The sequence below is a fragment of the Musca domestica genome, unplaced genomic scaffold (genome assembly GCF_030504385.1).
Source record: "Musca domestica strain aabys unplaced genomic scaffold, Musca_domestica.polishedcontigs.V.1.1 11, whole genome shotgun sequence".
In the NCBI taxonomy this organism is placed as follows: Eukaryota; Metazoa; Arthropoda; class Insecta; order Diptera; family Muscidae; genus Musca; species Musca domestica.
In genome coordinates, this window is record NW_026712133.1 from 17835595 (window position 1) to 17852269 (window position 16675).

The following is a 16675-nucleotide window of genomic DNA, read 5'->3' on the forward strand; positions in this document are numbered from 1 at the left end:
GTATGTGGGCCTAAAATACTTTATTTTACAATAGATTTATTATTCATTTGAATGGATACCACAAGCAAAGTTGTCAATGTCGATTGCGAGACGAGAGAATGACAAAAATTTGGAGGAATAGGATGGACATAACACAGCTTGAGTGGCAAGAAATTATAAAATACGTGAAGATCTTCTTGATCATATTTTCTTTCAGAAATACTCACTCCAATTTATTCATTGCTCGCGAATTTTAGTTAATTAAAAAAAATGAAACACTTGTTGCATGTAAATTTAAATAATTTTGAAATGCACATGAACATGACAAGAGGGTTGTATTTTAATAGTATTTACGAAACTGTTTTACCTCCTTCTATTCTATATATAGGAAACTATGAGTATTTGACAATGAAAACTTTGTATCGCATCCATTCAAATGCTGTTATGTTATTATAAATGCATGTATGGTAGGAAGAAGTATTTTATTTCTACAATTTAGATTGGTCTGTGCCAGTATGTCGTGGAATGGTGTAATGATGTCATGGAGTTTTGTTCATATTGGAACCAACAAGAGCTTTATTTATAAGTTTTAACTGAAACAAAAATTTATATTTTCTGGAAAATTATGATTTACAAATATATCAAATAAATCCTTCTAAATGAGGTTGATGCGGCAAATTAATATTTAATATGAAGTTTGTCTACATACTTTTTAAATAATATTTACTCAGTAAGATCTTTCAAGAGAGAAAAATGCATTTTTGTACTCTATCTTATCTAAGTCAGGGAAGAAGCAGGGACATTTTTGAAAAATTGCCGACCAAAACTACGTTTACAATAAATATATGAAAGATTAATGGAACAGAAAAATCGAAAAATTTAAAATTAATGGACAATATAGTGTCCCTAATATGATTACAATTCGTTTTTATTCCAAAACGTAAAAGTATAGTATTTGCAAAAGCGGGAAATATGGATTTAAATTGAATTAGAATTTGAACAATTTTCAAAATTATTTTGTTTATTATTCGAAACATTATATATACATACAAAAACTGTATACATGGTTGGAAATTAGAGGACTACAAAAAGAAGAAAATGTAATCAGGTGCTTGAGTAGGGTCCAAATCGAACTAGGTCAACCTAAAACTCATTTGTTCTATTGCGAAGAAGCCAGGCGATGACTTATGGTGAGAACACAGACAAATCTTTTTTGACTGGCATAAGTCATCGGCTGGCTTCTTCGTAGAGGAACAAAGGAGTTTTAGGATAACTTAGTTCGATTTTGGCTCTACGTTCCTTTGTTCTTTTCCGAAGAATCCAGTCGACAACTTAAGCCAGTCGAAAAAGCTTTTTATGTATTCTCACCTTGAAATTCATTACGAAATGAAAACAATTGTTGTGTGTTATTTGGCAATCCTTCAAGCTGGCAACCATGATACTTTTTTGTTTGGTTTAAGTCATCGTTCACCCTACGCTGCTTTGTTCTTTTACGAAGAAGCCAGCAGATGACTATTAAGCTATTGGCTGACTTCTTCGTAAAAAACAAAGCAGCGTAGGGCGAACAAGTATAAATTGTGGGCCGAAGTTGAACTAAGGGTGAGAATACATAAAACGCTTATTTGACTGGTTTAAATCATTGGCTTCTTTGGTAAAGAACAAAGGAGCGTTGGGCCATTCAAATAAACGTTTTAGGTATTCTCATGAATTCAAAGGAGCGTAGGGTACACAAGTATAAATTATGGGTCGAAATTGAACTAAGTCAACCTAAAACTCCTTCGATCTTTTACGAAGAAGCCAGCCAATGACTTTAGCTAGTCAAAAAAAGCCTTTTATGTATTCTCACCTTTAAGCCCACAATAAACTTCTTCTATGCGCTTTCACCTTAAGCCTTAGGCTGGAAATACATAAAGAGCATATTTGGCTGGCTTAAGTCATCGGCTGGCTTCTTCGTAGATGAACAAAGGAGTTTTAGGTTGACCTAGTTCGATTTTGGGCCTAGGCTCCTTTGTTCATTTCCGAAGAAGGCAGCCGATAACTTCAGCCAGCCTAATATACTCTTTATGTATTTCCAGCCTTACTTGTTCTATGTGTTCTCACATTTAGCCAGTCAAAAAACATTTCTTATTATTCAACCATGGGTCTCGGTATAATGCATGGACTGGGTGAATTTCCGGAAAACTTCCGATTAAAGGCTATTGAAGTAGAATGATAAGAAAAAAATTGCTTAATCCTGAGTGAATATAGATCGCAGTTTTCGTCGAACTTGAACTCCCTATTATTCTACACAATGATGGGTCTCTCTTTCACAGAATGGTCTCGGTATTGAGCAGGGACTGGTGGATTTCCGGATAACTTAAAGCCAATATATATAAGAAAAATTTGCGACTTCCTGAGATGTAGTCTACGTCGTCCTTGAACTCCCTATTGTTCTACTCAGACAGACTTCATATCATATCACAGAATTCACAAATGAAGTTTTCGGAGTATCTCCTGCAAGTGCAATACAAGTGGAGAATATTGAAAGTACCATGGTAGAAGAATGCAGATAGACGCATCGACACAGCTACTGGGACAATGAACTGTTAAACAAATTTTGCTATTAAACTTTTTGAATGAAAAATTTTTCAAATTTGTAAAAATTGATTAAAAGCGCATATTTCAATAGCCTCCAATTGAGGTCATATAAAAAACATATAAAAATCTACTAATATTTAAAAAAAAAAAAACTTTTAAAAATGTTGACACATCAATGTTCCCAAGCGTTGATGCATCTACTCATGGTACAATGAAGACAAGGTAGGCTAACTTTGAAAAAATTGCAAGTATATAGGTCTGCCTGTTTGGCTTGTAATGTCAGAATTACTATCAAAACAATAAAAAAGCAAACAACTTGTTGCATTAATTTTTAATAAATAATTTAAAACCGCGAAAACTGAATGAAAGGCCAACATTTTTTTTTTCAAAATCATATTCTATTTATCTCTTATGGTTTATTTCGCGACAAAAACTGTAGATTTTGTCGATGCATACGTTGCAATTAGCATTTTGAAAACACCCGAATTAGAATATTTTCTGAACAATTTTTTTACTATTGAAAAGACTACACACATATAAACAAATGAAGCTGACATATTAAGCCAGAAAAATAAAAAAATTAAAATCATATGGTAGTTCTGCCCTACCTTGAATTCATTGTACCATGCATCTACTTATATTCTTCTACCATGCCACCTGCTAAATTTAAAACGTTGGCTTGCTAGTGGTACAAGAAGTCGAAGATTGGTTGAGTGAAAATAGAAATTTCAACATTTACATTTCTGCTAAGACCTCCAGACGGTGGGATATGGTGTCTGGACCCAAAGTTGGTAACATATGTGTGATTCGATCAGTTGAATAACTACCTCGGAATCTTAAAGTATTCCGCAAATCGAATGCTACATTATTCACAGGTTTAGATAGTATATATCTTGCTTGCGCTGAATAAGCACTTTGGCGATCATTAATACGAACCATCTACTATCTTAAAGTGCTAGGGATAGGTATCACTCGATAGGCAAGTATTGAACTTAGCCAGAATGGATACCTTCTTATGACTCCACATAGAGGTATCGAAGGTTTAAACTATGCACATCGGGGAATTATTTAAAAAGAAAGTTATTGCATTACAAAAGGGAACCATTAAATTAAAATGCAAGAAGGGAGACCAAAAGCTGACTTGATTTTTTTTTCAATTTTTTTCAATTTTGGCACTATTGAGATCATTATATCTCGAAGAAGTTTCAGTACGAAGTGGTTATAAATGGTTACATGACACAACCCAGAACATCTTTCCGTCTTGTGATCCAGGAACTGCACGCTCTTAACCACCCAAATATGAAATCATTCGACACAGGCATACAGGCATACTTCTTGAACCTTGAGTTGGAAGCACAGTCAGACCACAGTAGCAAAACTTTGATTACAAATTGTCTGTCAAAATTGTAAAATAAAATCCATTGGAACAGAACCATATAGTTGTAAATTGAAGAATTAAACCCTCGAAAAATGGTTTCCATGTAAACTCAAAACAAACCGTATTGAAACTCTTACAAAATTCAATTTCATAGCTTTTACAGAATAGCTCTTTTTCCAAATTGTCATTTTCTAATTTGGAAAAATGATAAAGCTCTTGTTGGTCATATTTTTTTTCTACGAATTTTTTATTAAAAAATAAACAAAAAATAATAATAGTTGGGGTTTTGGGTTTATTTTTCTTAATTTTTTTCTCTTCTCATTTTAACAAATATTCAGCATGATAAAAGTTCATGTTTATACATTTTTTTCCATTTAAATTAACAAAAATGTTGCTTAAATTTTATTTAAATTTTGTAGGGGTTAGGTTCAGTGTTTAATTTCTTATATGGGGGTATTCTTGTTTAGAAATTTTTATTTTGTACGTATCTTGTTTGTGTTTACATATTACATATATTTGCGATTTGTTTTAGATAAGAAATTTTTTTTAACAAAAATGTGTATATATAATTACTTACAAATCATAAAAAATAAACAAAAATAATATATGTAATGATTAAATTTAATTAAATCCTATTTTTTTACAACATATAAACAATTATGGTAAAGATAAAAAATAAATGAATAATTCAAAAAAAAAGTTATGATAAACATTTACAAAAGTAGTGGTAGGAAGAGTGTGTTTAAATTCTTAAAACAAACAGAAAAATTAGTTTTGCTATATATATGTTTATTTTCTTAATGTTAAAAATCAAAAAAAAGTATTGAAATTGTTGTCCAGTTATGGTAGGGTGTGGTGGGTATTTGTTTTTTTTTTTCTTAGATTTTTTAAGCAAAATGGCGACATTTTTCTTTAGTTGTTTTTTCCGGTTTGTTTGTTGTTATTGTTTTACAAAGAAATTATTTTTAAGCCTTACAAAAAGAAAGAGTTTTTTTTAAACACATTTATTATATATCTTTGTTATTAATTTTTTTGTGGGAATTTTTGTTTAACTTTTTTGTGTTTTTTTTTTATTGTTTAAATTTTACATTTTATGCCTAAATTTATGTATATATAATTTTTTTTTTGTAATTTTGTGTTATACGTATATATTTGTTTTGTTTGTGGTAAGTTCTTGTTGTTTTTAAGTAGATTTTCCCATTTTTGTTTTCTAGTGTATAATAATATTTGTTTTTATTTTAGTTTTGCTTTTCTCGCCATTATTTCCGTTTTTTTGTTGTTGTGTTTTTTTTTAACCAATTGAGGTCAATTTTTATTATTATGTTTACTAAGGTTTAGAGCCTAAACATATAAATTATTTTAAGATTTTAACTATTATTTATTTATTAATTATTTTTGTTTTGTTATTTTTTTTTGTAATAAACTTTATTTTGTCCATTCAGATTAATATAGAACCTTATAAAGTTTAAAAAATATTAGAGCCAAAATAATTTGTGGATAAATGATGTAGATCAAGAGTTTGAGAAAAAAACATTACGTGTTTGTGTGCTAAAATGTATTTTTTTAATAGAATATAAAAAAATTGATAAACAACACATTACAGTCCATACACTTTTCATTTGAATTATATAAATCAATTCCCATTATATAAATTAAATGATATATTACTAAATGCAGGAAACCCATTTTCGTAATACTCAGCCTTTTTGGGAATTTATGGATAATTGTTTAAAATATTTTTTTTGATTTATTAAAAAATACAATTTCCACATACACACACGTTTTATAGTTTCTTATGTAGCCTGAATTTTGAAAATTTAAGTTTTAAAATTTACTATGGGTTTTTTTGCTGCAAAATTTCAACCTTTTGTTTAAGAAATTTAAAAAAAAAAATACAATATTATTGTAAAAAAGAACTTATTACATTTTTGCACATAGCGTTAGTATACTTGTTTTTTATTATTATTTTAATTCGTATATTATAAATCATTTAATAAATGTTTTTACAAATTGTTGTTTTTTTATTTATTTTAGGTTATGCTTAAATAATTTCTTTGTATTGCCTTTAGAAATGGTTTGAGATGTTAGTTACCAAAAGGTCTTTTGTTTTATATTTTTTGTTTTAATTTTGTGATACAATATTTGTTTTTTAATTTTATTTTTAGAAAAAGGGCCGGTCTAAGTGTTTGTTTTTTTCTTTTCTTTAATTTTTTTTTTTTTTTTTTGAAATTAAAAATTTTGCCAAAAATATTTACAAAAACCTATCTAAATAAAACGCCTCTCTGTTTGCCTAAACTGTTTATGTTTTCATTTATTTCTTTTTTCTCTTTTTTCTTTTTTACGATTTAGCCGAAATTATGTTAATTCTTCTTTGTTTTGCTTTAACTTAATTGTATTTTGTTGTTGTTTATACAATAATAATGTTTTTTTGTTTTACTAAAATTTTATGGTTTTCATTTAGTTTTATGCCTAAATATATTGTAATTTTGTTTTTTTTTTAGCCAAAATGTTTGTTTAATAATTTTGTATAAAAAATGCCCAAAGTTTTGTGTATGTGTGTGTGTGTTTTTTTTTGTTATAGCGATTTGTTTTACCTTAGATCTTTGTAAATATTGTTGTTAATGTCAAGCCTAAAAGTTTATTTTTGGGAGGGGGAAGGTATTTGTTTTGGATTAACATTAGATTCCAAATTCAAAATTTGCATTTTCCTTTTTTTGTCATAAAATTGGCCAAAATAAATGATTTTTCTTCTTCATTCCATGATTGAGGGAGGGGTTTTAAGTCACCACTTTACTTGAAAGTTTAAAAAAAAATGATTTTCTTAGGTTTGTTTTTTTATAATTTGAGTTATGTTTTCATTGAAAAAAAAAATAAAATAAAACAAAATTCAAATAAAAATACATAATTACATTTAAAATACATAATTACATAGTTAATAAAAAAACTTTTTTCTTTAATTCATTATTATTATTTTTTATTGTTGTTTTAGTCTCAACTATTGCATTGCATTTCTTTTTTAATCTGAGGTAGTTTAGTTACTATTGCAGTTTCTTTGAAGAATTTCTTCTTGGTTTTTGTTGTTATGTCTTTTGGTTACATTTTTGTTGTTGTTCTTTTAATTATTACTATTGTATTAATTTATAATTTGGGGTTGTTGTCATATTGCTATTGTTGTTGATATTATTTCGTTTGTTGTAACATTCATTGTCTAATTGTGATGTGTATGTAAAAGTGGGTGGAGTGGAGGTGTGAATGAGGGAGGGAGTAAAATTCAAAAGAAATTGTAAATAAAACAACATTTAAGGGGAAAAAATTAGTACCACCAGAAAACAAAAACTCAACAATTAGATCTAAGCCATAACTGATTTAATTTTTTTTGAGAGAAGGAAAAGGGGGAAAAAGACAATGTTCTATTGGGAAGACAAGCAAGGCCTATATAAGGTCGGCCAAGAAGACTGCTTTTGACAACAATTTGAAAAAAAAAAAAACAAATCTCTTTGAATTTCAAATCACAATTATGCCTTTGACACATGGGCTTACTGACCGACCTTATACAGGGTGAAATGAAAAAACTGCAACCAACTTCAGACTACTGTCATTTCTAAGTCATTCGTCCGATAGCTGTTAAAATTATTCCAGTCATCAGATCATTATATTGTTTACAAGCGTACAAAAGCATTATGTTGAGAATTTTCCAGAAAAAAAAAGTAATTCGTGATGGAATTCAAGCGTGATAGTGTGATTTCTTTATATTTATCTGGAAAACCACAAGTGGCTATCGTTAGAGCACTCCAGCATTTAAATGTGAAGGTGACCAATTCGAACAAATCTAAATTTATTCTAATATTTGATGCTATTTCCGACATTTTTAGCTTTCATTCAATAAAATTAAAAAAAAAATGTAAAAATTATAGCGTTTGACTTTGTTGCAGTTTTTTTATCTCACCCTGTATATGTATGGGGCCAAACACCCTAAACTATTTTTAGAGCATAGGAGTTTAGGAATCAAAAACTTAATTTTTTATGAAAACGAAAAAGTTCCGTTATCGATATTTGCCATAGACTTTGCCTTTGCTTTCAAGGCCTATATAAAATTGGCCAAGAAGAAGATTAATTTTACCAAACTATATTTTGAAACTTGAAGATATCATGGGAATTTTATAATTACTATGGATTAATAATAGCCTCTTGCAACTGTTATTTATTTATTTTTTTTTGTTTATTTTAAATTATTTATCAGTTTGCTTAGGCTTCTAATTTAGTGTTGATGTTTCCGTTTTTCTTCTTCGTTTGTCGGTGTTTTACAACTAAAATCTAGATAAAAACTAATTTAAAATTATATATATTTTTGTTAAACGAAAATTATAAGCTAATAACATTTCTGAGGTATATGAGTTCCTGTGTGCGTGTGTATTACTTAAAATAATAATAAAAATAATATATATGTTTTTTTGATTTGTTTGAAACAAAGTCGTATAACTAAACTTAAACTAATCAAGAATATGCAACTAAATATAAGAAACATAATAATAATAATAAAACAAAACAAATGAATTTGTGTTCCAAAAATATTTTAGATATTTCAACCAAAAAAATCCATAATCTTTTATATATATCTATAACTGTTAAAGAGGCACTGCAATATTATCTTAAAAATAATAAAAAATTCAGACTCCAGGAACAATATTACAATACCTCCCGTTTGGTAAACAGTTGTAAATGATATACAAAAAACAGGAACTTTTTCTTTTTTGGAAAATAGCTAAAAATGTTCGAAAACATAAATATGTATGTGATTTGAAAGTGGAAATGCTTCCCAGACTTTACAGAAAATGTATTATTAAAATACAAGGAGGTAATTTAACGGTTGGTTGGTTACATAATTAGTAGTATTTTTGGATAATGAATACAATATGTTTCAAAAAAAGGTTGGGGAAATATTGCCTTTTTAACAAATTCGAGAGGGAAAATAAATCAAAAATGAAAATAAACTAATGGGGGTTATTGTTTGTTTGGTCTATGGGATAGGGGTGTGGCGCAAGGAATTGCAAGGAAATTATTGAGCCTTTGTGGTTTTCCTTTTTTTCTATATTCTGCATGTATTCATCATGTTAAAAGTAAAATTTAAAATAAAATAATATTAATTACATTTATAAATTTAAAAAAAGTATATATTTTTTAAATCTATATATATTTAAAAATAATAAAATATGCAAAATTATCAATAGAACAAATTTATATTCTCCTTGTTTTTTTCGCATAAAAACTGTGAAAAAAAGGTTATACAAAATTATTTGAAATATTTTTTTCATTATTTTTATGAAAAAAAATTCTAAAGGAAAATCAAATTTGTTTATTGATAATTTGCTGATCACAGAACAAATGGTTTATAGTTTTTCTTTTGATATTGATATTTTGTTTTCAGTTAATAATGCAATGATACATAAACATAATGTGAATGATTTTTTATTGATAAAAAAAAACGTTTGCAAGGAACGTAACTCAAACTTGGAATATTATTAGAATGACTCACATATTATATTCTTAATAACATTGCAATAATGGAAACGTTTTTTTGAATCTAACTGAATTAGCTGAACTGGTTTGTAGTTATATATCTGTTATCTTCATTGGTTACACGATTTTGGGTCATTCTCATTTTTGTTCCAGATTTGAGTATTGTTGTTCTAAACGTCTATTACAGGGTGAGGTGAAAAAACTGCAACCAACTTCAGACTGCTGTCATTTCTAAGCCACTCGTCCAACTCGTTATTCCAGTGACAGCTTATTATATTGCTTACAAGGGTGCAAAAGCATTTTGGTGAGAATATTCCAGAAATAAAAGTTATTCGTGGTGCAATTCAAGCGTGACAGTGTGATTTCTTTATATTTGAAAACCACAAGTGACTATCCTTAGAGCACTCCAGCATTTAAATATAAATTAATGGTTCGAAAAGCAGAAATGGTTCGAAAAGTAAAGAACCGACTTGATCGAAACCCGCGTCGGAGTGGCCGAAATATGGCCCGTGAGCTGAACATATCGCAACATTCCGTTCGGCAAATATTGAAAAATGAGCCATTGAAATTACAAAAAGTGTAAGAACTTACACCGCAACAAAAAGAAAATGGTCTCAAAAGAGCTAAAGAGTTGTTTCGCTTGTCCGAAAGTGGTGAACTGCCGAATTTGGTTTTCTCCGATGAGAAAACATTCGTTGTCCAGCAGTTTGTAAACAAACAAAATGATCGTGTTTACCTGCCAAAGAGGTCAGCTGAAAATGTGCACCTTCAGTTGGCCAACAGAACTCATGCGCCGGCCATGGTAATGGTGTGGCCCCAATAACAGCCGATCGTCGCTCTCTGCTCGTATTAATCGACTGTGGCATCACAATAAATGCAGAATATTATCTCGAAAATAATCTGGAGGGTGTTGGACATTCCAACAGGACTCAATGACGGTTTCATTGGCGGTTGGTTGAAGGCCATAATTCGTGTCAAAGGTGGTGACCAATTCGAACAAATCTAAACTTATTCTAAAATTTGATGCTATTTCCGACATTTTTTTTTGCATTTTTGCGACAGTAAAATTAAAAAAAGTGTAAAAATTATGGCGTTTGACTTTGTTGCAGTTTTTTTATCTCATCCTGTATATTGTGGTTGCAATTTTCTTTTCATTTAAGTTAAGAAACCATTGCTATTGTTAAACTATAAAAAGAAATTAAAATGTTGTTGGAGCATGCAAAGAAAATTTGTGTGGATGGCAAAGGGATCTCGAACTCTTTAGTTTCCTTTTTTGTGGTTAATGGTTTGGTTAAAGCCAATCCATTCCTATTCGGAACTAAGAACATTCGAAAATCTTACCATTCACACAATATCCCTGGCATGCGAATTTGGGTTGGGGGGAGGTGAATGGTATTGTGGTCGTGGAAAATTTCTAATGGAAGTGTTAAAATTATTAACTATTTTGGCTATTTGTTTTTGTTTGTTTGTATAAAATTATTTCTTTTTTTTTCATAATATTTTCTTTTTGTTTTATATTTCGTATATATCAGAGTTTTGAAAGGCTTCTTTAAGGTTCACAGAAACAGAACATATATGGTTGTAATAGATTGAATTAATATTTTTTCTTTACATTATTTGTTGTTTGTTGTTTCTTTGTTGTTTGTTGTTTCTGTAATAAGAATTATAATATTATATAAAATATTTATAATGCTAAAAGTTGTATGGTTTTCTTTTTGTTTTGTTATTAAATTATAAACTACTACATATGTTGTTGGTATTATAATTATAAGTGTTATGTTATTTATAATATAATTAATATATATTTTCTGTTTTCTTTAAAACAAAAAAAAAATGAATTCAAAAATTAAAAGCGCAATTGTATTATTTTTACAAATTGTGTTTGTTTTTTTTTTTTTCAAATATTGCTTTTTAAAAGAAAAATTAAATGTGAAAAAAGAAAAGAAAATTTCTCAAATGTAAAAAAATCATTTTTCATTTTTTTGTTAAGCCAAAAATGCAATTTTGAATTTTGATAAGTTTTGGTTGGGTTTTCTTTCGCTCTCTCTCTTGTTTTGAAAAGTACAAAAGTACAAATTTTGTTTCTTTTTCGTTTTCTAGATGGTTTGTTTTTTTGAAAAACGTTTTTCAAAGGGTGTGCCAAAAGGAATTTTGTTAGATAATGTCTTTAGTTTTTTTTCATGGTTTATAAAGAAAATGAAAAAACGAAATAAACATTAAATTAATTTTTGTTAAAATATTTTTTTTTTATTTTTAACAAGTTTTATGCGAACGTTTTTGAATTGCCTCGTATTGTAGTTTATTTATTTATTTGTTGCTTTTTTTTGGTTATGTAGTAGTTTTATTTTGTTGTTTTATTTCATCTTTGTCTTGTTGCTGTTATTGTTTTGTTAACTTTTGTATCTTGTGTCTGTCTGTGTGTGTATGCGTGTATTTATTTATTATTTTCTTATTCTTTTTCTTGTTACGTTTTTAATATTTGATTTAATAAAAAAATTTAACTACATTTTTAAATATTTTTTTATTTATATTAATTATAGGCACCCAATTTACCGATTTCTTATTTTTTGTTTGTTTATTTGTTGTTTACAATTAATGTTTGTTCATCTTGTTGTTGGTGGTTCTTTTTGTGTTGTAAGAGAAATTAAAGAAAAATGTTTTTGTTTTTCTGAATTTCTATTTTTGCTATTTTGTTTGATTTGGTTTTTGAATTTTGAATGCCGAAAAGGGTATTTTGAGATTTAGGTGTTGTTTTTTGTTTTTTATTTTTTGTGGTCAAAGGAAGCAGAGATTGTAGGTTCCACAGCAAATTTTGTCCCATTAAAGTTTTAAATCTCAAGCCATGTTTATATGGAAATATCAAGACAGTTGTCTTTCTAGATAGGTCATAGTTCAGCCTAAATTGTTTTAGTGCACCATTTTAAGTCTTGTACTAAACCAAATCCTTTGGGCAAATGTAAATAAGTCCTTATACAGGAAAAACATTGCTGACAACACAAATATCAGCCAATAATTGTCCATAATATAGACCACCTTAAACTAATCCTTACAGCATGCATTGAACTCATTGGAATACAACTGAAAGAGTGGCCTAAAGTCGTCTTCAAATGCCATGTTTTATACGACCTGAAACGTCTTTATATAAGGCCAATAGAAAGTTATCTTATGAACCCAAAGTTATATGAATGGACGACCATAAGGATGCTTCAAAACGATATGTCTTCTTAGGCGAAATACAATTGATTCATGTGGAGGACTGTAGAGCTTGATTTGAAGGTTACCAAACTCAGCAATGGTCACAAAAAAAAAAAAAAAAAAACAAATGACTCCAAAGGAAAATCGTTAACTTTTTCCCTGAATGGTGAGATTAACTTAATTTGTGGACCCCAAATCGGAATATATCTGCATTCCTTATATGAGATATAACATCATCATATTGTCCTACAAAACTGCTTCGCTATTCTACCTCTGCTTCTAGAACTGAAGAACAAATCAAAAAAGAATGTAATTTGGTGTGTGTTTGTTTTGCTTTTACTTTTGTTGGTTAAATTTTATGCAGCCAAAGAGAGTGGTTTTTGTTTTTCAAAGTTTGAATTAGAATAAGGACTAAAGGTAAGCTGTACTGACAAAAAAAAAATTATAACAAACTACAGTTTTGTTTTTAAATGAATTGTTGTTGTTTATGATATTATTAAAGGAAGTTACAGAGTTGGAAAGTCTCACTTGAAAGGGTAGGGGGATGGGGGGGTAACATTTTATAGACTTGTGAAACTTTCAGTCAACTCTGATTGGTTGGTTTTTATTTAATCATATTATTGCAGGTACTTGTGGTTACTATTTCCATGTTTGTTTGTTTGTTTGTTTGTATCCATACTATTATTTGCTATTGTTGTTTTGTATAATGACACTTGTGGTATATATATATATATATATATATATATTAAAATGTAAACTTAAAATAACAAAAAAAACTAAATACTTTTGGAGTTGTATAAATAAAAATAATAAATTTTTTAAGCTTGAAAGCTTTTGTTGTTGCTTGTACTATTGGAAAATAAAATTGAATGAAAAATAACACATGGACTAAAAGAGGTTACAATATGGGCGGATGTTATAATGTCGAACAACAAACCCGAATTAGTCTTCAAATTCTACAATAATTTCTTCTCTGTATTAGCTGTAGAAATGGAAGCCTTCGAATCGAATAGAAGTTATTTTCCATTGCTCAGCAATTCTAACGACTGTACTGATTTTGATAACTAATCTGTATTATATTTGATTCTATGACCATCTTCGTACCATAAAGATTCAAATATTTTACAAAGCCTTGTTTCAAAGAAAGTATCCTTTGGCAAAATTTCCCTTAAGTGATTATAACTTTTCAGTCCATGTGTTAAACAGCATTGTGTATGGGTTCGGAGGGGAAAGTTGGAGATTTGAAATTATGTGGTGTATTGTAAATTAATAATATAAACTATTATAGTAAGTATTTAAAAATAGTTAATGTTGTTTTTTGGCTATTGCAAAAAATGGCTAAGTCTTGAGTTATTGTTTTTTGATTATTTCAGTTGCAGTTGTAGTTGTTTGTTTGTTTGTTTTTAAGGTACTTTTGTAATATTGCATTTTGTTATATTGCTATTGTAGTTGTTATATGGCTGGCTCGTCATAGTGTTGATGGTTGTTTTGTGTAGTTTTGAAAACAATAAAAAGAATATATAACTTAAAAAATTAAAACGTATATATATGTTTTTATCAATCCAAAAACGTTCAAACTTTGTTGTAATTATTCTTCTTTAGACTTTCCATTTTTTCTTGTGAATTTTAACTATTATTTTCTTTTTTATTTAATTTAAGGCTTTGTTTGTTTCTCTTTTCATTTCATTTCATTTCATTTCATTCCTTCAATAACGTTCAATATGTAAATTCATGTTATTTTCTTTGTTTGTTTTCTTTTAAATTTGCATTTTTCTTTTCTTTTTTGGTTTTGATTTTGTTTTTTTTTTTCAATTCAATTAAATTAAAGATCATCAACAAAAAGAAACTAAAAAAATATTATTAGCACCCTGAAAACGATTTTTCAGTCGGATTCTTTTCATAATGATTATTTGCTTGATTGATTGATTGTAATTCATTCATTCATTCTTTCATTGATTTAGTTTTCTTTGCTATAAAATTTGCATTTTAACGATTTTATGTAACAACGAGAAAATCGTACTATTTGTTTTTTCTTTCTTTTAACAACAATGAACACGGAGAAATAATAATTAAAATGGAAACTGAAAAATTCTTGGCAAACTAAACGATTACAATTACAAAACAAAAAACAAAATATTCACACATTTTTTTATAGTAGCTCTGTACATAATAATGACAAATTAGTTTACAGCTTTTAGGCTTTCTTCGGTTAAGATTAGAACATAAATTTAGCATTAAAAGAGTTTTGGCGTTTTAGTTTATCTCTTTTTTTGTAGGCTTTCCACATGTTTCATATGCTTAACAAAGCCTTTTAGGCCAAAAACTAATATTTTTGGCCATATTGTTTTATTCCATCCAGCAACAGCAGTTGCAACAGTAGTTTTCTTAATATTTAGGCATTTTCTTTTTTTTTTTACTCTCAATGAGTGCTGCGCGATTTGAATGAAAATTGATGTCAATTTCTTCATTCACTTTTTGTAGAGGCTAATTCTTTTTCTTTAACATTGTTGTCGTCATTCTCATCATCGTTGTTGTTATTATTTTTCTCCTGCTGTATCTGCGATTCTTGTGTAACAGTTTGCTGCTCCATCGCCTTCTCCTGTTCCTGCTCCTGCTCGTGCTCTTTTGCAACTTCTGCCTTCGGCTCCTTGTTGCAGGAAGAATTTGTATAATCTAAGGGTTTGTCATCTGAAGAATCCTGGTTATTTGTTTCTTTGCTTAAATTTTGACAATTAAACGATGATTCCGCAGATTGCAAATCCTCATCTTCTTCCTCCTCTTCAACTCTAGATTTGGACAATTCTGAATTTGCCACTTCAGCGGATGTATCCATAGAGGTTTCAGTTTCTGTGGTATCCATTTCATGGCTAAGATTTTTATCTTCATCATCCTTGGTTAGATCTAATGTTGACTCGGTTTGAGCCTTAGTTGGCGATGTTGTTGTACTAGCAGGAGGAACAGCCGGAGCTGTCATGGTTGGAGAAGTAATCAGCGCCTGTGGTTGCTGTGGTTGATCACCACCAGCATCTCTGCGCTGCATACACTTCTCCAGTGCCATTTTTAATGACTTGCGTTTACGTTGTTTATTAGCCTCTTTTTGTGCACTCATAACTACTGCTGCCGCCGCTGTTGCGGCCGCATCCTATTGTGAATGATTGGTGGCCGCTGCTGCAGCGGCAACGGAAGCTGGGGCAATGGTGGCACCAGCACTCAGGCCAATCTCTTGTTTGTGTTCTCTTGCAATGTGACGGCGTACGGTATTGTTGCGTGTAAATGTACGTGAACAGAACGGACATGGCACCCGGATACCCTGATGACGTTGCCGTATATGCGCTCGCAGATTTGTCTCATAGCCATACAAACGATCGCAATACAAACATTTAAGTTTCTTGCCTACAAGTGTATCCAAATTAGGAACGAACAAAGCGTTTAATTGTTTTTTTTTTTTTTTTTGGTGTGTTGGAGCGGAGGGAAGGAAAAATAAAAAAATAATTTGTTTTAATTTTTCTTTTGCAAATTAGCCAATTGTTGTTGTTGAAATTAAAAAAACAAAAAACTATTACTTACCATCAGCTGTATTTACCATGCCACTGTTTTTATTATTCAATTTTGTGGCATTCCATACATTTAACATATCGGCGGGTGGTATTGAAGCCGCTAAACTACCGGGCAAAGAGCCATCAGGATTTTTTAGGCTCTCCAATAAAGCGGTTGGTGTGGTGGGTGAGGTATTTGAGGTGGGTGGTGGTGGGGGTGAATAATTGGAATTTTCCAATTTAACCCGTAAATCTTCAGCGCAGTTCTAGAATAGGTTAGAAAAATATTTAGTTATGGAACAGGATGCCAATCAGTCAGTTCCTAAGGTCCGTCGAGTTTTTTTGAAAGCTTTTTGTTTTCGGGGTCTGAGGATTGTTGTATTGGAATAAAGTTTCTTGATGAGCTTTTTAGCTGTAACCTATCTTCAGTGCCTGAGATTTTTTTGAATATTTATAAATCAATCCCCAGGACTTAATTTAACAATCAAAGCTA

At 29.5% G+C, this 16675-nt stretch overlaps 1 protein-coding gene across 1 annotated transcript in view; it reads right to left on the bottom strand.

Annotated features, from left to right (window-relative positions):
- Positions 1–14441: 14441 nt before the first annotated feature.
- Positions 14442–16675, bottom strand: part of LOC101896702 (zinc finger protein chinmo) — a 135988-nt gene continuing 133754 nt past the window's right edge. The window contains 2 exon segments of the mRNA XM_059131851.1: positions 14442–16039; positions 16214–16448. Coding sequence (XP_058987834.1) covers positions 15111–16039; positions 16214–16448 — 1164 coding nt within the window. The 3' untranslated portion in view covers positions 14442–15110.